This window comes from Eschrichtius robustus, chromosome 2 (genome assembly GCF_028021215.1).
Source record: "Eschrichtius robustus isolate mEscRob2 chromosome 2, mEscRob2.pri, whole genome shotgun sequence".
In the NCBI taxonomy this organism is placed as follows: domain Eukaryota; kingdom Metazoa; phylum Chordata; class Mammalia; order Artiodactyla; family Eschrichtiidae; genus Eschrichtius; species Eschrichtius robustus.
The window spans coordinates 77,963,478-77,985,039 of record NC_090825.1 but is presented as its reverse complement, the minus strand read 5'-3'; the positions used below and the strand labels follow the sequence as shown (position 1 = coordinate 77,985,039).

Genomic DNA, 21,562 nt, shown 5'->3' with positions numbered 1-21,562 from the left:
CCTCCTACACTGTTGGTGGGAATGTGAATTGGTACCACCACTATGGAGAACAGTATGGAGGTTCCTTAAGAAACTAAAAATAGAGCTACCATATGATCTAGCTATCCCACTCCTAAGCATATATCCGGAGAAAACAATGGTTCAAAGGGATACATGCACCCCAGTGTTTACTGCAGCACTGTTTACAATAGCCAAGACATGGAAGCAACCTAAATGTCTGTGGACAGATGAATGGATAAAGAAGACGTGGTACATATATACAATGGAATATTACTCAGCCATTGAAAAGAATGAAATAATGCCATTTGTGGCAATGTGGATGGACCTGGAGATTATCATACTAAGTGAAGTAAGTAAGTCAGACAGAGAAAGATGATATCATATGATATCACTTACATGCGGAATCTAAAAAGAATGATACAAATGAACTTATTTACAAAACAGAAACACACTTACAGACTTAGAAAACAAACTTATGGTTATTAAAGGGGAAAGGTGGGGGGGAGAGATAAATTGGGAGTTTGGGATTGACATATACACACTAGTATGTTTAAAATAGATAATCAACAAGGACCTACTGTAGAGCACAGGGAACTCTACTCAATATTCTGTAATAACCTAAATGGGAAAAGAATTGAAAAAGAATAGACACATGTATATGTAAAACTGAATGACTTTGCTGTACACCTGAAACTAATACAACATTGTAAATCAACTACACTCCAATATAAAATAAAAATTTCTTAAAATTAAAATTAAAAAAAAATTTAAAAAGCAGCACATGAGGATAAGATGATTAATGAGAATAGTGTGATTGAAATCCACCAAGGAAAGAGAATTGAGGCAAAGAGCAGTCCTGAGTCAGCCACTGGTGACACTTCATCATGTGCATCTTATTTTTGTCTCTCCCTCCTTCTCTCTCCTACTTTCCTCTCTCTCTTCTCTTCATCCAGTTCCGTAGGAGTGCCAGGAATTCTCATGATTCATGCTTAGCAATGGCTGAAGTGTTTGCTGCCACTTACTCTGGAAAACAGGGCACACTTGAAATAATCATTGGTCCTCAAGCTGAGAGTCAGCGGGGATGGATTATAATCAGGCATTGTGTCAAATGCAAACCAAAATAATAAAACGGAAATCCTATATTTCTGGCTCTCCTTTCTATCTCCTTACTTTAATTTTCATGGACTCTTAAGTTCAATGAGAATTTTTTTTGGGAGGGGGTAAATATTTCTACTACAGTCTTAAGATTATTTTAAGATTAAGGTCAGATTTTTTTTATTTTTTAAGATTAAGCTTGGTATAAATAAGTAGTGACAGCTAATAGATTAATTACGGATCAGTTAACATGTATTATGAATAATTAAGAAATTAATGTAAATGTAAATTACTTAGTAAAAACATAACTTTAAATTAAAAATAAATTTAAAAATTAAAATGAGTGCTAAATGACATTTATAAGAGCTTAGAGTTGGACAGTGTGTTTCAAGATATTTGCAATGTCCTTTAAAGAAAAGTTCAAGATGAGGCCATAGGGTCCCTCCGTAGCACTAAATTATGGTGCCAGTACTAAATTATGGCACAGGATCCTACTTGGGATAGTAAAGTTACAAGGAAAATAGAAAGCAAAAGTATGTGGGTAATTTTAAACAAGGGAAATTTGATAATAATGGAGCTGGGGTAGCTCTTAAAGGCACTAAAGAATATTAGCTCGTAAGAATTAGTTGAGAACATCTTGAGAATGCTCTCTCTTTAATCTTCCATCCCAAAACATTCCCAAGAAACACAGTTTGAGTCATGGTAAATAGGGGAGAGGGTTTAAGGCAGCTCAGCCAACTCTTCAGAACTAGGCTTACTCCACGTGGCAATCCCACTGGAGGACATGATTGTATTTTTTCTTCTGAAATTCCAAGAAATTATCATCAGAACAAATCCCAAGAACTCGACAAAGGTTTATCAATTAGATGGTGCCCCACATGACTCAAATTTCAGAAGGAAACTTCAGAAAGCATCTGAAATAACCAGTATCTGTGTCACTTCTTTCTATGTTCACTTAGTGTAACCTTTCTCATTCTTAGATTTAGTTTTAAGTGGCCAGGATAATAAAACCATTTTAGTAAGAAATTAAGAATTTATATTCTTTTCTAGATCCAGAGAAATGTACTTAGAGAAATTATCTTACAATTTAAAAAACTCAAGTCTAGAACCAATAAAACTCTCGCTGACTACTCTTTTCTAGATATTCTAAAACGACGTATAAGTGTATAGATGGTGTTGGAGGCAAATACTGAAAGGAAAGCTGAGTTTCCAAAGACCCTCATTAATTAGGAAGAAAACGTTTACTTCCATAGCCTAAGTTTCCTAGGACACGTAACCCATCTGTCAATAGCCCACATTTGTTTTGCTTTACCATATAATCAACTGAAAGGCATTCACCCAAGTTGACCCTTGCAGAGTCTCCATACCTTGGTTTCTGTGGGATTCATACTGGAAGACTTCCTGGTTGAAGCAGAGGAAGTTGTCACCTAGAAAGGAAAGAAATAAGAAGTTTAATTATAGTTAACCTACAACCTTCTTTGTCCTTCAGCTCCTTTTAACCATACTTACTCTTAACTCTTTACCTTGGTTTTACCTCACCTAGAGCACCACTCCCATAAAAGTTCAGTATGTGGTATTGCCCAGTGGGTAAAAGCCTTTGTAACCAGATCAAATGGGTTCAAATTTGGAGTGTGCTACTTACTAAATAATCTTGGGCAAGCTACTTAAATTTTCTGATCTTTGGTTTCCCCTTTCTCAATTTTTGTTCCGTAGGTAACAACTACCTTCTAAGTTTATTACTGCCTGGTAATTAAGTACTCAGTAAATATTATTCTAATTATTGTTTGTATTATTTTCAGAAAGAACATGAACTTTGAAACTTACAGAATTTTGTTCAAATGCCAGCTTTGCCAATTACTAGCTCTGTGACTTTGGGTCTTAGTTTTCCAAGTATATAAAATGGGGCCTATAATGTCTATTTTGCAGGGTTGTAATTATTTGCGATAATGTGGGTAAAATGCCTGGCACGTTGTAGGTGTTCATTAAATTGCTAGTGCATTATTCCTAAGCTATTGTAAGACAGACGAGTAGGCATAGCTCTGGGAAATAGGCTCAGGTAGATTAGAATTGTCATGTAAGGAAGAGAAAGTGGGAGATGGTGTTGCAAAGGGGATATTGTTATATTATCTGTCTCATCTAGGCTCCTCCCTGGAGGGCAAAAGGTGATGAGTGGTAACTGAAGTATTCAAGAAACACCTTTCCTAGGGATGTGGAGTCAGCCCCTGCAATCTAATCACCCAAGCAGGGGGATGTGCATGTGGACACTTGCATGGTATTGAGAACTACGTACTCCAGTAACTTGTATTATACTGGTTAATATTAAATTCACAATTACATTCTTTGCGAATTCCAACTCAGGCTCATTTAAACCTCCTTAACATTTGAGTCCATTAGGTTTTAGAGCCCAGGAATTCCATCTGGCACCAGTTGTCTTCTTAAGTAACTGGCTGTCAGTGAACAGCTGCTCCCTGCCAGCAGCACCCAGAGCCCCATTCCCTGATGCCTGGCCCTGAGCCACTTCAGAAGCTGAGTCCCCGGGCAGGATGGACCCATCCCTGCTGGTGCCCCAGCTCCCCTACCTCGACACACCACACTCAAGGTGACTGCGTGAACCCACTATAACCCATGGCCCATGAACACGATCACCTTCCCCACCGACCTCATTTAATGTAGAGCATGTTGGTGCTTAGAATTAAATTGCCACATTTTACAGATAAAAGCCCAAAGCTTTAGTATACTGACTTTTCAAACATAGTCATATGAACTTAACTATTCCTGAGCACCCTTAAGCACCCCCGCACCCCAAAACACACACAAACACACACACACACATACACCCCTTGTCACTGTGGCAGGCATGTGCTGTCTCTCTCACATTCTCTTCGGGATAAAGAACTGGAAGATGTACCAAAGTAGATTTCCCTCATCAAATTAATGGACAAATATGTGAATATGCATTTTTCCTGGAGAATTTTTTTTAATTTGTGGGGATTAACATACCCATATCTATATAATTCTGTCTTTCCACAAGTAGGATTGGTTGTACAAACGTCCATTCAAACTCAAGAAGTTCCAGTTAGCTACATCCCACTCCTTCAGTGATTTCCCTCAGCCGTCTAAAACCACCCAAGACAAACACTCCACACAAAGGTTCTTTTTAAGCTGCACATCTTTGGGTGAACATTCATTTACTTTCTAAACATCCAAGTTTATTAAAACATTCCTGAAATTACATAGCCTTGGGTTTTCCAATCTGCCTTACTGCTTTATTAAGCAATAGCTGGAAGAGATCCTTAAATCCCAGAAAGAAGACTTTCAAAGGCTCACCAAGGACAGTAAAATCTCCATGGAATGCCTATAAATAAGCATGGAGCGGATTATAATGTGAACTTAGCTGAAGGCCTTGGCCACACTTGTTCTCAGCCTAGATTCCTCCGTGAAAGTTTCATCCCATCACTAAGGCACTAAACATTTTGAAACTAAAATAGGAAAACCACTTCATGGGGGCTGGAAATGAGGAAAATAATCCCACCCTGTTATGGGCTGGTTCAACTCTGGCTAAGTGTAGTGTGTTCAATTTTTATTTTATTTGTAAAGACAAGAAAAGTTTACTATTTGTTACCCCTACTGGGGGATTATATACACTTTCAAGTTAAATCTTCTATATGGTTTGACTTTCTAATCATAGGTGTGAATAACTTACAATTTAAGAATTTTGAAGAGTTAACCCATAAATCTTTGAAGAACCTTAGAGAAAAACTTTGAATATGTAGGTTTTAAACAGATGAGGAGAATGGTATCTTATAAAGATTAAGTGACCCATCAAAGTTTACCACAGTTCACTGGCTCCGTAAGTATTTATCCAGAACATAGTTTGTGTCAAGTACTGTGTTAGCTGATGGGAAACCAACAGACCTGTCTCTGACCTTGTGAAAGTTACAGCCTGGTCAGAGATGACATTAATAGACTAACCACTTCAATCCCACTCCTGGGCATATATCTGGACAAAACTATAATTCAAAAAGACACATGCACCCCTATGTTCATGGCAGCACCATTTACAATAGCCAGACATGACAAAAACCTAAATGTCCATCAACAAAAGAAAGGATAAAGAAGATGTGGTGTGTATGTATATATATATGTATACACACACACACACACAATGCAATATTACTCAGCCATAAAAAAATGAAATAATGCCATTTACAGCAACATGGATGGACCTAGAGATTACCATACTAAGTGAAGTAAGTCAGAAAGAGAAAGACAAATACCTTATGATATCACTTATATGTGGAATCTAAAATATGACACAAATGAAATTATCTACAAAACGGAAACAGACTCACAGACATAGAGAACAGATTTGTGGTTGCCAAGGGGGAGAGGGATGGAGATTAGCAGATGCAAACTATTATATATAGAATGGATAAACAACAAGGTCCTACTGTGTAGCACAGGTAACTATATTGAATATCCTGTGATAAACCATAATGGAAAAGAATATGAAAAAGAATGTGTATACATATGTATAACTGAATCACTTCACTGTACAGCAGAAATTAACACAGCCTTGTAAATCAACTATACTTCAATGAAATAAATTTAAAAAAAGAATAACCACTTTAGTAACTACTTGTGATAAGTGCTATAAAGGAAAATCACAGGGTCCCATGAGAACACAGACTAGGCAACCAGATCTAATTCAGGGGACAGTCAGGACAGGTGATGCTGAAGAAGTGACAGTTAACGTGGAGACTGAAGGATAAGGGGGCATCACCCAGGCAGAAGGCGGGGAGGACCCTCCGAGCTGTCTGTGCCAGGGCTGAGCCTAGGCCACCTGACTTTTAAACCAGTGACTCTCTGCTGCAGGACCGACCACTCAGCCGGTCCTAACATCAAGGCATAGCCAGTTTTAAAGCAACATCAGTGCTCAAATACCAAAATCTCTCTATGGAATTAGGACTGTATACCAGCCTAAAGTGCGGCCATAACTATACTCTCCCTCTTAAATGACCCATGCAAATCTCTTGACAACCAGAGTATTATGAGTCATTTATAATCTTAAATTAAGGCATAAATCAGAGTAACAAAGAACAGAGAAAAAGTACTTTAATTATTTTCCACCCACCCACTCAACAATTGTTGTTTAAAAAGCAATGAGCCTGGGGCTGAGGATACACAATGAATGTCACCGTCACAGCCTTGAAAGAGTTCACAGTCCAGCGCAATAAACAGACATCAAGCAGGTTTAGTTACAACTTAAGTGCTCTAACAGGTATGAAGAAAATCCTAGGTGACCGAAGAAATGTTTTGGTTCTAAGTCAGTCGTAGGCCCACCTGAAGTAATCTCACTGTGCTGTCAAATCTCATTAAAACAAAGCAATATCGATAAAAGAAAGTAATTGCAGCCTAGAAAAAATTAATATTTAATCCTGTACTTATCCAGTATGGCACGTTACGTTCTGGCTTTATTCAACAAAACCTCTTTAAATTTGTTTACTTGCTACAATAAGAATTTTGGAGTTTACTGCAGGAAATGATTAAAGATATGAGGGGGAGATGGTATGCTTTTAAGACCCTTGAAAAATGGAAACTGCTTTCCTTTTTCACATATATTTTGCAAAGGTCTCCCATACTACAGCCTTTTAGCTCTCTCACCTGTTCTGCCTACACTAGTCTTCGCAGGTGTCACTCCCACACACATGCCTCCCTCTAAAGTAGAGCCAGCGATGATGACTCCTGTTACCCACTGTATCACACAGAAGTCCTTTCTCTTGCCTTTAAAGACCCCTGGTCTCCAATCCCACCGCATCTCCCAGCGCAGAACATCTGCTCCAGGCAGCCAGCCCATCCCTTTCTCAGAGCACAGCTCTCTCATCTCCCCCTTTATGTTTTTTTCACATAAGTGCCACTGGTTGGGATGCTTCTCTTCCCCAAATATCCGAATCCTACATGCCCTTCCTTTCAGGTGTATCTCACTAGCGCCAGCACTGGCATTGTAACTTCCGAACCACTGCAATCCTAAGTGGGCATCCATCCGCCTTCGCCAATCCCCGCTCACTTACAGTACCATATACAGGCAAGTAATGACCTAATTGCGGCATGAAGGGTCTCCTCCACCACATGGGGTTCCTTTAAAAGAGCTGTCTGTTGGGTACACTAATCTGCTCACCCCCACTCTTACGGCAGGTTTCTATCCAAGGCTTTCCCTTGATTCTGCAGGATGCCTAGTGAGGCTGCACGAGAAGAGAAGCAACACCTAGGACCAACCCAACCATCCTGTGATGCTGGATGTGAGTGGAGAGGGTTGTGAGCTCGCCCACAGGTCCTGGCTGGACCCAAGGGCTTCTTCAGAAGGGGCGCGGTCCTAGAGGGCTTACTCATCCATTCTACTGCCATTAAATCTGGCTGATGAAAAAGTCATTCCCTCGGCTCCTTACCTCTCTGTCTCCCATGTCAGAGTCTTTTCACTTGCTTGGGCTCTCAGAAGACAATCAGCTTCTTTCCAGGCACTGTCAGCTGGTTCACGGGAATCCTCCCCTCCAGTCACTCAGTCTGACTTTGATCTCCCTCCTTGCGCCAGCTCAGTTCAGAAAGTGCACCCAGAGTGCACCCGGCAGATGAGTCAACGGCTGCCCCTCACCCCATACCTTGCTTCCTCTCCCCACCCCTCACTGCCAGCGTTCCCACAGCCTCCCACCGGCGGCACCAGTCACCCTTCACACACCCCAGCTGCCTTTGTTTGTGGAGGGTTACTGAGAATGCCAGCCCACGTACGTGCTGCCCTTTTCCACCTGATAATCCATCTGCAGTTTCATTTTGAATCACTGACCATCCTCTTCCCCAGGGCTGCTGTGACACAGGGAGCTCCAGGTCCACTCCCCAGCCCTCTGACCTGTTTCCTTCTGGAAGCCTTTTCCACTTGCTCCATTCTTCTCTGCATTCTTTAATATTTAGTCACAAACCCTCTGCCTTCTCTCTTATATTACTGCATCCTCGGAGAGTTGATTTCTCCCCATGACTTTATTATTTTTTTAATACATTTATTTATTTATTTACTTTTGGCTGCGTTGGGTCTTCATTGCTGTGCGCGGGGGCTACTCTTCATTGCGGTGCATGGGCTTCTCATTGCCATGGCTTCTCGTTGCAGAGCAGGGGCTCTAGGCGCACCGGCTTCAGTAGTTGTGGCACATGGGCTCAGTAGTTGTGGCTTGCAGCTCAGTAGTTGTGGTGCACAGGCTTAGTTGCTCCGCGGCATGTGGGATCTTCCCGGACCAGGGCTTGAATCCGTGTCCCCTGCATTGGCAGGTGGATCCTTAACCACTGCACCACCAGGGAAGTCCCTCTCCCCCCATGACTTGAAACATCATTTACTATGTGAACAGTTCTCCATACTTTATCAGCAGCCCTACTTTATTACCAGACAACATTATTTTACCTTAAAGGGAGGAAGCCAAGAAAGTCAGATGCAGGCTCAAATGCCTACTCCAGCACTTATTCATTCACATTAATTATCCTCCCAGAAGCCTGCAACCTCATCTGCAAAATGGGAGTAATACCACCTGCCTCTGGAGTTGCTGTAAGGGCCAAATGACGTAATGCAGGGAAACTCATCTGCCGCTGAATTGCTTGGAGCCTGCCTCCAAGTCCTCATTACCATTCCATCCTTCTAATTTCTTTCCCTGCCCACACTTTCCCTAGTCTAATCAGGTATCTCTCACACCTGGATTACATCAAGGCCTTTCTAATAGTTTCCATGCCTTGTTCTCTCCCACCCCCGACTTCTAGCTCCCAATCCTTTCTATCGCTGCCTAATTTACCTGAAATAAATGCATACCATGTTCCCACTCTGATGAAATACTAAACTCTCAGTGGTTTCTCACTGTCCTAGATAAGGTCCAATGTCTTCTGCCTGAGCCTTAGACTTTCCACATTTGACCTAATCTCCTCATTCCACTACGTCTCTTGCTATGCCCCACACCATGTCTCCCCACCTCCCAGGATGCTGTCCTTCCTGTCTCAGGAGAACCTAATCGGGCAGCATAACTCACTGGTTAAGAGAGTGAGAGGCGGCTCTGGACTCAAGACTGGTGGAATTCCAGCCAGCACTGAATTCATGTGCAACCTCGAGCAAGTTACTTAACCTCTCTGTGCCTCAGCGTCCTCACCTATAAAATGAGAATAGTAACAATTCTTACCTTACAGGGTTGTTTTAAGGATAAGTTGATGTACATGAACCCATTACAACAGCGCTGGGCAAGTGGTAAGTGCTGGACAAATGCTAGTCGGTGTTATCACCACCATCATGCTCCCATCCACCGCTGAGGAAGCCTTTCTTGTCATCCCCACGGCTGAGGAAGCCTTTCCCTGCTCAGACAGCTCCTACCCTCCTCTTGAAGATTTAGCTCAAGATACAACACCTGAATCTGCTTTAGCTCCTATTACCTTCTCAACTCTCATATGTTTGTACTTCTCACTTGAACACTTAATCATATATGCTGTTGAGGGTTACTGAGTCTTTTCTAAGTGTATGTCATGTCTTATCAATGAAGCTGTAAATTGATCAAGAGGCAGGGATCATTTCTGTTCTCCACAGTGCCTACCACAGTGTTTAATAGCAAAGAGGAGCTCAAAAATCACTGTTGATTCCAATATTTGTTTCCATTTTCTAATTGTCAATTAAAGTTTCATTTAAACAAAGAATGAAGTATAGTTTTAATACCTTGGTTCTTTTTTTTAAAAAAGCTAGAATCAAGAATATAATTAATAAATCAGAAGAAAGGTTCAGTCTGATAGCTTCTTAGTGGCGATGAGTCCACAGGTAAGTCGATAAAACCTGAAGAGCATCTGGTTTCCCATGTGGAAATACCATGCACCCCACAGGGCTATTGCGAGAGTCAATTACATACCAAATATTAGGGCAATCTGGGCAAAGCACAAAACAAATATTAAAAATTTTTTTTTAATTAAGAAGTTCTGACAAATCAAAACCAAGTTAACTGATTTTTAACTTTTAAAGTTAGCTCTGCTAGATGCACAAGAGAGAAATGTATAATTTGCTTCTGAACCATAATGAGATTCTTATCTTAATAACACATCTCAAAAAATGAAAGAATAGAAATCATGGGGTTTTTTTAAAGTTCTTTCTTCACAGGATCTGTCAGACAGACCCAAACCCGAACTCCATGAGGGCAGGGACCATGCCTGTCTCAGCTGCTGCACATACCCAAGCATCGCGCACAGTAGTTGCTTAACAAGTATGTGTTAAATAAATAAATGTATACATTTGTACATGAATAAACATGAATATTATCTGATGGCTCAAAAGCAACATTATACGAGTTGTATTCAATCATCAGAAATTTTGTCCAAAGCACAGGTCAGAAAACTGATTAGGAAAACATAAACATCTAGTCTTTTACATCCTTATTGTCATCACCCAGTAGTTGTATAACTTTGCATATACACAAAAAAATCCCTGAGCTACTTCCTGTAAGACACCTGGAACAAACAATAGACGGCTAATGAGGGGCTTTCTAAAGAAAGCACTGACGTTCTTCACAAACACCATTCATGGACCCGGTGAGAACAGGTTTAAGGTGATGGATTATTCACTTCAGGAGATGAATATTCAGATGTTTAGCTCTGTCTATTGTTTGCCATGCAGTCACACCATGACATACCGTCTTGTCTTGCAATGCCTTTAATTATTTACCATAATAATGGTGCTTCTAAAGAGAACTGCAACTCAGTCACCTAACAAAGTATAGTATTTAATCATAACAAAAAACATGATTCTGATGAAATGGGTCATCTATGAATGCCGTTGAGCCATCTCTTTCAGGGAGAACATGGCTTTGTGCCAGCAGATCTAATTAGGGCACCAACTTACATCTCAGCATGTATGTAATATAAGAGCAGGTCAATTGTGATAGGATCTTAAGTACAATATGAAGTTATAAGAGATCAGAAGAGGGAGACTATTTCTGAGGTGTGGGTTTGAAGACGGCTAGGAAAAACTTCACAGAGGAGATGGGAACAATTTACTTAGTATTAACTGCAGTGTGATGGGGAGGTAGGTGAGGACTATGGAATCTTCCATATGCCAGGAACTGTGGCAGGGGCTTTGGGCATCTGATTTCAATATATCTTTATAAAATCCTAGGACTTAATCATTATTATCTGCATTTTATAAACGAGAAAACTGAGGCTCAGAGAAGTTAGGTAACTTATTTAAGATCTCACAGTCAAGAAGTTGTAGAGCTTGGATCTGAACACAGACATTGACGATAATGCCCACGAACTTTTTGCTATAACAAGTTAACTCCCCTACTTTCAAAAAGTAAAATAAAAGATTTTAGTTTTATAAAACATGGAGTTGGAGCCCGAGATGGAGTAGTCATTCCAGGTGAGCAGAACAGCTTGAGCAAGACTTAGAGGTGAGAAAGTACCAGAGATAATCAGTCCAGAGTACAACCGGTTGGATGAAGTAGAACACGGCAAAATGAGGCAAACTGAACACTGCCTGGGGGAACAGAATATGATTCTATCTCAGTTGAGTATGCTATACATTCATGAACTATGTTAAAATAATATAAAAATAAATATTATTTAAATATAAATATATTTAAATATATTACATTAATCGATTTAAATATATTAAAATATATTTTTAAATATATTTAATAATCTTAATTAAATATAATTAAAATATATTAAGATATATTATCTTAATAATATATTAAGATAAAAATAGAATGCCTGAGCTCTACTTGCTCTGGGAAGTGGAGAGCACATGCAGCTTTGGTCTCTGATGCAACCCTGTGGGCAGACCTCAAAATAAACATCCATATGTTGCCTGGCAACCGGGACGGTAGCCACAGTTGATCTGTGATGGCAATCCAAGAGCCAGAGAGACCTGAGAACATTTGGCCACACCTTGTGAGTGCCTGATTATGAGGTCTAACACAGGACCACCCCAAGTGCTTAGAAAAAATCCACAAAACGCATGAAGCTGAACTTCCAGTACTATACAACAATTGTTTCATTTTCATTGCTTTACGAACTCCACTTCTCCCCCTTTCCCCCTCTCTGCCCTGGGATGACTATTTTGTAAGCAAGGAAGAGAGCAAGCCACGTAGCCTGGATTAGTCATCAAAGAGCAGAAATGCAGCTTTTTTTTTTTTTTTTTAAGTTGCGTCCATGCCTCTAAGGATCCTGGTTGCTTTTCTTGATGCATGAAATAATTCCAGCTATGTCTGAATTTGGCTGCCCAAGACAAAGCAGAGAAGTTAGACCCAGAAAAGACAGCCTGCTTTCCTCTTGTGGCCCCTCCCCTAGAAAAGGTTTGTGCGTCTATGATCTTCTTAAGCCTGTGAGTCACGCAGTTTCAGCAGATTAGAATCGATATAATGAACAATGAGGAAGACAGCCCATGACAAGCTCTTTGAACTTAAGTCTTAACCTCTCTAGAACACAGTTTCCTCATCTGTAAGCTGTCAGGCTTGAGAACTCTGTTGTTCTGCAACTCTAATATGATATGCTATAAATATGTAAAGCTTATTAAATAATGTACCCAATGACAGATGTTCAAAGGGAAACACAGGAGTTTAGCCTCTGGAGCCCCACGGACCTGGGGTCTCATTCTAGTTGTGTAACTTCAAGCAAGCTGCTCAAGCTTTCCAAACTTGTGTTTTTTATTTGTTAAATGGGTATAAAGATGACACCTAACTCATAAGATGGTAGTGAGGATTTAATGAGGGTGTGTTTATAAGGCCTGGCACATGATAAGTCAGTAAACAAAAGTGATCTGTATTATTTTACAAATATCAACAGCCTCAAAAGTTCTCCTCAGTCTCAGAATGGTGGAGCACTTCTGTGGTGACCACTGCTTTGAGAAGTTACACACGCATGTTGTTTATCTTAAAGAGAAAGGGCAACACTATTTTACATTATGAATTTTTTTTGGATTGAAATGCATGGCTTGTTTATCCTAAAAGATTATGAGCTCATCTAAAGCATATATGGTTACTGACGATATGATTACTGTATAAGAATAAAAAATTCTGAGCTCTGCTGAACAGTTGCCTCAGAGCCTTTCAGCTTGGTTTCCATAGTGCTTTCAAATTCATTCCTTAGGCACAGACCTAACAGAGTGTGAGAGAAATGAGAAGTTTTATGTGTCGTTGTGTTATAAGACCAACTGCCAGGCTCAGTCTCTACAGGGATGACAGACTCAAAGTGTCTCAACGAAACTGAGAGGGCACGTATGAGGAAATACTGGCATACAGCCAATTGTGTGGCGGCTGAGAGACAAGCCTGTCACATGACTGTTCTTGCAGCTGGCTTCTCAGTGAAGCATGTTCTTATTAATAAGAAGACTTAAATGGCAGGAATTATTACAAAGTTCCCTTCTCCAAGCTGCTTTCCAAATAACCAAAATGAAAATGTGGGGTGCAATAAAACGTCGTTCTGGAAACCACATAGGAAAAACAACTTCACAAATGTACACTAACAGCAAGCTTAATCTTTGCAAATATTAAAGAGGTGATGTTATGCAGTTAGGAGAATGGCTGTGGAGCCAGACCACTCGAGTTTGAATTCCAGCTCTGCTACCAGCTGTATGACCTTGAGCAAATTCCCTAACTGCTCTGTGCCTCAGTTTCCTCATCTGTAAAGTGGAAATAATCATAATACCTTCCACCACATTTCATCCCACTTTCACCTAAAATAAAAATTCAGTAGAATAGGAGAATTGATTTTAAAATAGGCTTCATTTGAAGTGTATGTAAAAATATGAACAGTGCTACTTATCCTTCAGTCTAAGCAACTGTACTCCTACACTATAAGAGAGTTTTTTGCTATGTAATTTAATCCTGCTTTTTAAAAATTTCACCGTATTCAGAGATGTCTAATTCATCCCTCCTCTACTGCTTATTAAGACATCTAAAGAAACTCTGTCAACAAAACTCTTATTTGCTAATTCCAATCAGTGTACAATACTCTCTTTCACAGAAGCAGGAAATTTCGTTCATCAGAGAGAATTTCAACAGCATTAAGATATTAAGCAGAATAATAGAGGGCACAATATTAATTTCTAGTGCTTTTTGAATTTAGATACAAATTCCTCTCTTGGTTATTTAAACTGCCTGGATATAAACTACTGAGTCTAGGATTTTATAAGACTGGTCTACTGAAAAGAGCGTTAGAATCAAATAGAATCTTGCTATCTGTGTGACCCAGGATAAGTTATTTAATCTCTCTGGGCCTTAGTCTTCTCATTTTAAAAATTGTCCTAATACCCACTTACCCATTTGCAAAATATGCAACTCTTAAGAGGATTAAATGAAATCCTATGTAAATCATTTAGCATAGTAGTTGTTTAACAAATTAATAAACGGCTGGTTTCTCTTTCATTTATCTAGATCCTGGAGAGCTTCTCCAAACTACATACATACTGCTGGACCTAACCCCTTTCCTACAGCTTTCCAGAATTATTTTCAGATTATCAGAACTAGCTAGAACGTCTTTTGTTTCCTATTGGTTGTCTTTCCATTTTGAATAGTAACCAAATCTTCAGTTCATTGATCAGTAGGAGAAGGTGGAGAAGTTATACACAAGCAGAAAAGATATGGTATATGGTTTATTACTGGTTCAACTGGAAATCAATCGGTATTTTGCCAAGATTTTAATTGCAAATATGTAGATCAGTGTTCATCACATTCAATCTTTGGAGACATGTGAAGAGGTGTACGAATATGATTGTCAGAGGACTGGAGAAGGAAACAATTCTAATTTGCTAGGCTAGGAATCCTGGCCTACCACAAGAACATTGTTTGAGAATAATTCAGCACCCATTACCACAATAATTAAAAAGATTCTCAAAACCAAGGGAGGGCTCAAACTCAACAACCAAAAGAAGTTAGCCTCTTTCCTTGTTAATCTCTAGATATTCAGCAAGGGGGTACATTGTTTCTTAGTGATGTGGATCCTTTGTGGCTAAAATTTCAAACAATTAATAATTAACTAATTAATTGATTTAAAACTCAAGATTAGAGTAGGACATCACATGGAAGATGATATAATTTTATAATATTGCTAGGGAAAAAATTCTAATCAGTGAAACTATACGCAAAGTATGCAGGATATTCATACACATTTAATTAATATTAAATTAAATTAAATATTCATACATATTTAATTATTTTATACTAAAATTGTACATAATGATTACAGGCAACGAATGTTATGTCAAGCTATTGGACAATGTGACTGGCCAAGCATTAACACCTTAGCTCAGTGGTTTTGGGCCCAGGAACAGAATCACTCATAGCCAGTGTATGGGGATCAGGGGAGGGCAGCAATGGACACTTAGAAATTTACAAAAGGGAAAGGGCAGGAGGGAGAGGGAGCAAGGATTATAGCTTAAAAAGCTGTAAGCCCCGCCCCCCCAAGTGATTCTCAAACTCCTCTACATGGAGAATGACTGCTTTAGGTTGTTTTAAACAAGATGGCTTTATAGGGGGTGGGTGAAATGACCACTCTTTTCTACCATCTATTGTTACCCACTGGCACTTTGACAGAGATGACAAACAGCCTCTTCCTGCTTTCATTTGGTCAAAAGAAGGTACTAGAATGCATTAGATAATAGGATAGATTCACAAAGTTACTTTTCAAAAGTACTTTCCAGCTGGTTTTGAAAGAAAGATTTTTGGTGCTGATACTGCCAGCCCAGGTTACTAAAGAGCCTATATGTTCCCTAAAAAGCCAGTCCTGCAATACCTCAAGAGTATCTGTCTTCTCCAGTCTCAAGACCCTAAACCCTGAGGACACTTGATACTTGGAATTATGCCTGTAGTGCACACTTTTCTTACAACAGAAAAATATAGAACGCTGTAGACATCACCGAGCCCAACAGTGCTGTCATTTTATAGGCAGATATTCTGGACCACTAGAGAAACTCTTAATGCTGTACACATCCACACATCTAGTATATAGCTCAGTTGCAAGGATTTAAGAAAGAAAAAAAAAAGTGCAATTTTCAAAATATTTATTGAGTTTTCAGAAAAATCATATTTGCCTATCTCTGTAAATCAGGAGTCTAAAACTCAAATGAAAATATACGTTGGGGGATGTGAGTGAGTGTATCAGGCCAGTATGAAGAGGGAGTAGGAGGCTTCATGACAAAATAGAACATGTGTTCCTCATCTAAAGGCTTTCAAACATTTTAAATACATTGTGAGGGCTTAATAAAATTAATCTGAATTCTGATTCAAGAGCCTCCTTCTGTTCCAGACACAAAGAAATACTGTACAAAATTTAACATTAAAACATTAATTAAACAAAGAGATAAATCAAGAGATGGTGAATATGAAAGAGAAGTGGAGAATTCTGGAAGATGAAAATTCTGGCAACAAGTTTCAATTCCCTGCTGTAGACCAAGGCCTCTGAACCTGATACATCTTTGTAAATAAAATATTATGAAAAGATGCATGTCTAAAAGCATGAGGATATTTATATTCCAGGACTCTGATGATGACAAGCAATGGTAATGGCTTTTATATAAGAGGATCTTATTTGCCCTGTTGGATATAAACACGATTTCCTATTTTCATGATAAGGAGGAAACAGAAAAGGCTTATACAACTGAAAAACATACAAATAATTTTATTCTTTGCTCCTTTGTCTGGCCACCCTTAGTACACCTAATAAAGAAACAATACGCAGGAGACTAAGCCCCTGGTTTCTCTGTAGGAAGTGTTCTCCCGCAACAACTCTATTCTGGGCATCTCTGGAGGCGCCAAGGTCTCATCTAGGTCTTTATACTGAGGTCACTTGTGCAGGGAACCTTAATCCATTACAGAGTCCAAAGAGTATGCCTGCACACTAAACTGGACTCAATCTCTTATAGCAACTTTGAGTGAAATGGGAGTGGTCCAGGCCCTTTCTCGGGCTCCAAAAGAGGGCCATAAACATCAATCACGTCAGTTCATGGGGGCCCCTCAGTATGATTCAAAAGTCTCAGCCCCTGTGAATAGCTACAGCTCTCACCAAGATTTCACTGCATTGCTAAGGTCAGAAGACGACTGCTCACAGATAGGCTCTGGCTAGCCCACCTCACTTCTTAGAGCAGCGCTCATTAAACTTTAACAGGTGTAAGGATTTACCTCGAGAGCTTATTAAGCCATAGATTCCTCAGTGATTCTGATTGGGTCAGTCCTAGGTGGGGCTTGGGAAATCTCCATTTTTAAATAAGTAGCCCAGGTGAATTTGACGCAGATGCTCTCCAGACTACATATCATGAAACACTGAATTAGAGCATTCCAAGGGGATGCAGTACATCCCCAGGACAAGGATCGGGAGAGCCCCAGGGCCATGGATTAGTCTGGAATTATCCTACTGGCCCACATTTTCTATTTGAGAACCAAGAAACTTCTCTTTTCTAAAGCGACCCCCCCCAACTGTTAAAGCACAGCTCTGTGCAATTAAGGAAGCCTTGCTTTGATTACAGTCAGCTTCTTCATTCCTCAGCAGTCCATCGGCAGGGCTCCCCGGGAAACTCCTTATATTCCAGGACTCTGATGATGACAAGCCACAGTGTCATCACCCATATCTTAGCCATTATGATCAGTATGTACCATGGGGCCTAGAGAACTGAGGATAATTATCAGTGTGTTGGCAATATGTAAAAAAAACAAAAAACTGTTTACTAAAGTTAACTTGGTTAATCAGTAAAAGCAGACCCAAATCCTCTTTCCAACGTATAAGAAATCCTCCCAAATAAAACTAAGTGTTAGTTGTTTTCTTTTTTAAGTTTTGCAAAGGGATCTGTGGGAAAAGAAAGAAACACTACCAACAAAATGGACCAAGCAGCACCTTTGTAACTAATGTATGCCAATTATTCTTGGGGAAGGAGTCAGTAAAAATGATAAAAGGTGAGTAGATAGGCATCTGAGGTTCTCCTTGTCTTGCTAAGGATATGTGCCCACCGCGGGGCAGCTGCCAAATGCGAAATAAGAAACTAAATTGAGACAATGTGTCCTTAGAGATAAGTGTCTGGAATCCAGGGGCAGGTTATTCTGTTGATGAGCTGGTGTGCCCTCCCCTGCACCTTAGGTTGGGTGGTGAAGAAAGAAACAGGAAGATGAGCAGCAGAAACTTGTCACCCTCAAAGCTGGCTTGGAAGACGGACAACATAGATTCAGTCAGCTGTGGGGTCTCCAGTTCAACTGTGTAGAGCGCAGGACAGATGGAAACCTCAGGTATAGTTGACACCGGATGGAAATCCAGTCTGTCTACAAGGGACAGTTGTCAAGAACATCTCATAAGAGAGCCCTAGAATGAATCAGAACTCTCAGTCCTACATAAGAGCACACAGAAAAGTATACAGGGGGAGACCATAGTACCTCTACTGGTAGTTAGGGGCAAGTCTGGAAAGCTGGGATTAAGAAAATACTGAATGAGGAGAGCCAACGCTTGGGAAGTTGGATGTGTTCAGACCTCTGAAGAGTCCTGCATCCAACTGACTGGTTGCAGATCTGCTTTAAGGGACTCGTATTCCTAATGTTTATTCCCAGAAAAACAGGGCCAAGCTTAACCTCAGCCCCCTTCCCTCAACCTTCCATTGTGCTTTCATAGCACCTTGATAGCAATGCTTTTTAGCACTTTTTACACTGTGTTTTTATATTTGTTATATGGACCATACTTCACTTCTGTATTCCTAGCACCATGTCTGGCCATTGTAGAAGTTAAAAAAAAAAGAGTTCATTACTGATCATTTTGATTATCTACTCTTTAATCTTTAGCTAAAGGACAAACAGATGTTAAGTTCCAAAAACTCTACTTATAAATCCTAGAGAACAAAAATGAATATTATTCTACTTTTTCTGCCTATCCAGGATAAATTTCTAAACTAGTGCAGTGGTATCTTAAGGCTCTGTTCATGTTAAGATAAAACCAATATTCTTTTTCAATTCAATAGATATTTATTGAGCAATTACCATGTGGAAGGCACCATGGTAGTCGCGATGGGGGTCCAGTGATGTGGATCCTGTCTTCAAAGGGCTCACGGTATAGTGAAAAGCTGGTATTCTAAGAACAAAGGTGACCAGAGGTAACCAAAGGTAGCCAAATGAGACTATGTAACCAAACGAGACTTTAGTGTGTGTTAACTTCACCCACTAAAACTCATTTTTTGGAAAGTATTTTATGGAGAGCTGTCAAACATGTTCCGAGAAACAATACAGTGCAATGGTTAAGAGATCAGGCTCTTACTTTCTTAATCTGAAAAATGGGCATAATAAGGGTATCTACTTCATCACTGCATCATTATCACATCATGTAAAGTGTTCAACATATGCCTAGAACCCACTAATCGTCAGTAAATGTAGCTATAACTATTAATACTCAGATCTAATACAGATTGTGCTGATCTGTTCTTTTTTCTGAAACCTATTAAAGTCACTTGCTAATGATTTATTATTATTGCCTAATGTGGACAGAAGGGCACAAGGGTAACAGTGACACTTTACTAGCAATAGGATTACACACAGCCTCCATCCAAATCTCCAACGTCCAAATATATGGACTTGCTCAGAAGTCAACGTGTCTTAAGGGATTCTGTAAAGTGCCTTAAAAATTGGAAATAATGGGACTGAGTAATTATTTATACGGCTTACCATAAAAATAGTGTACCAATTGTTCTTAACCAGGGGAAGTAGCACCCAACTAAAGGGTATTTTAAGACGTGAGAGAGAGTGTTTTTGTCACGCTCTGGCATTCAGTGGGAACAAGACAGCCCTGCCCAACTAAGAATCGTCAACCCAAATGCCATTAGTACTCTGTTGAGAAACACTGGGTAGATGACATTTTTAAGTTAAAAGCTATTCACAGAGAAAAAAATAAAACACAATTGTTTTTGAAGACCCATTGTACTTTCCCAGTATGCAGATTATTAATTCAATATATCAAAAACTATAGGATAAAATATGTTCCTCTTATGAGGCCAGACATATTGATGCTAAAACACATATTCCAGACTCATATAGTCTTCAAAATGAGGGCACTCTGAGGTATAATGAAAGAAAAGATACAAAGACATCTATGTACACAGGAGAACATAGGTTGTGGGCTTTTTATTTAAATAGGACTGAACAATTAGATGGTTCATATTTTGGGAAAAGTAAATAGTCCTACCTAAGAAGTGGTGATGCATTAAAGATATAATTGTTATTATAAACAATGAATAGGAACACAAATATTTGACTGATTTTAAAAAGTCAGTTCAAATTAATTCCTCATGTTTTCTTAATTTTGTTTGTTTCATTCTTTCAAACTGCTATTTTACATGATACCTTTTAAATTTTCATTGTGAGAGAAGAATTATACTCGGCCAATTCATGGAACCATCAAGAAACTGAACCCACCACTAATACTATACTATAATCAACTCCTATCTGCAGTGGGAATCCTCTCTCAAAGCATGTGAGCTGAACCATGACCAACATTTATACTTGAATGCACTGCTTCATAAACACTGTCATGCAGTCTGTGAAGCTCACTTGTTTATAATAGTCACCAAGGGTCCTTGCTGCATGCACCAGGATTCCCGCTCCATTCTCATTGCTATTGGCCACCTACCCCTTCTCCATCATCAGTCAGCAGATGCGGCCTTTGCTAGTTCGGCATGATTTTGCTAAATGTCACTACTTTGTTTTAATGTTATACTGTCTCCTAGAAGCCAGGCAGCATTCCCAGCGACAAATATCCTTTACATACTGAAAAATCAGTGTGCAAAAGTTAAATTCAGTGCCCACAAACAAAATGTCAGGAAGAGGCACTCTTTAAGTTACTCATTAGAAAATAAACTTTACCCTTTTGAACAGTAGATGCCACTCCTTACTGACCTTCGCTGCAATGCAGAGGTTTTCTCTCTAGAAAACATCTCATATATCAGGAACTTTCCAGAGCTGCTGATTAAGCATTTCCCTTCCTCTGATGTAGGTATAGGTGGGTTCCTAGAGGGCTCGTCAGAGGCCCCAAGGTCCAGCCCTTTAAGGAAGTTTCTTAAACTCTGCCTCGTTTTCTCAAGCTGTAAAATGGGTATAAAGAACTTGCCTCTTACCCGTTTATAACTGAGGAATGCTAGGACCCTAACAATACAGAAAAGATCGTCAACTCTCCATGAAAACATTTCCATTCTTGAAAGATAGGTACAAAGTACCCCTCAGCGATGTCATCCGACCACAGTCTCAGGCTGTGTTCAAGGAAATAGAACCAAAACATGTCACAACATTTGCCACACCACACCCAGCATGTATCAGATAAACGGAGAGGTTATACACAGTGAGCTCATTCTCTAAAACGGAGGTCATCACAGTGGAGGGGGCAGGGCTCGGGGAGAAGATTGGGTCTAACCCTAGAGATAAAGGTGCCAAACCAAATCGACATTGCTCCTGCTTTT

The 21,562-nt window shown here is 39.7% G+C and overlaps 1 protein-coding gene across 6 annotated transcripts in view; it reads right to left on the bottom strand.

Moving 5' to 3' along the window:
- Nucleotides 1–21,562, bottom strand: part of CAST (calpastatin) — a 118,432-nt gene that overhangs the window by 59,759 nt on the left and 37,111 nt on the right. For all 6 annotated transcript variants that reach the window (XM_068535667.1, XM_068535671.1, XM_068535669.1 and 3 more), the window contains one exon: nucleotides 2,463–2,522. In XM_068535667.1, the coding sequence (XP_068391768.1) occupies nucleotides 2,463–2,522 (60 nt within the window). The remainder of the gene's footprint in view (nucleotides 1–2,462; nucleotides 2,523–21,562) is intronic.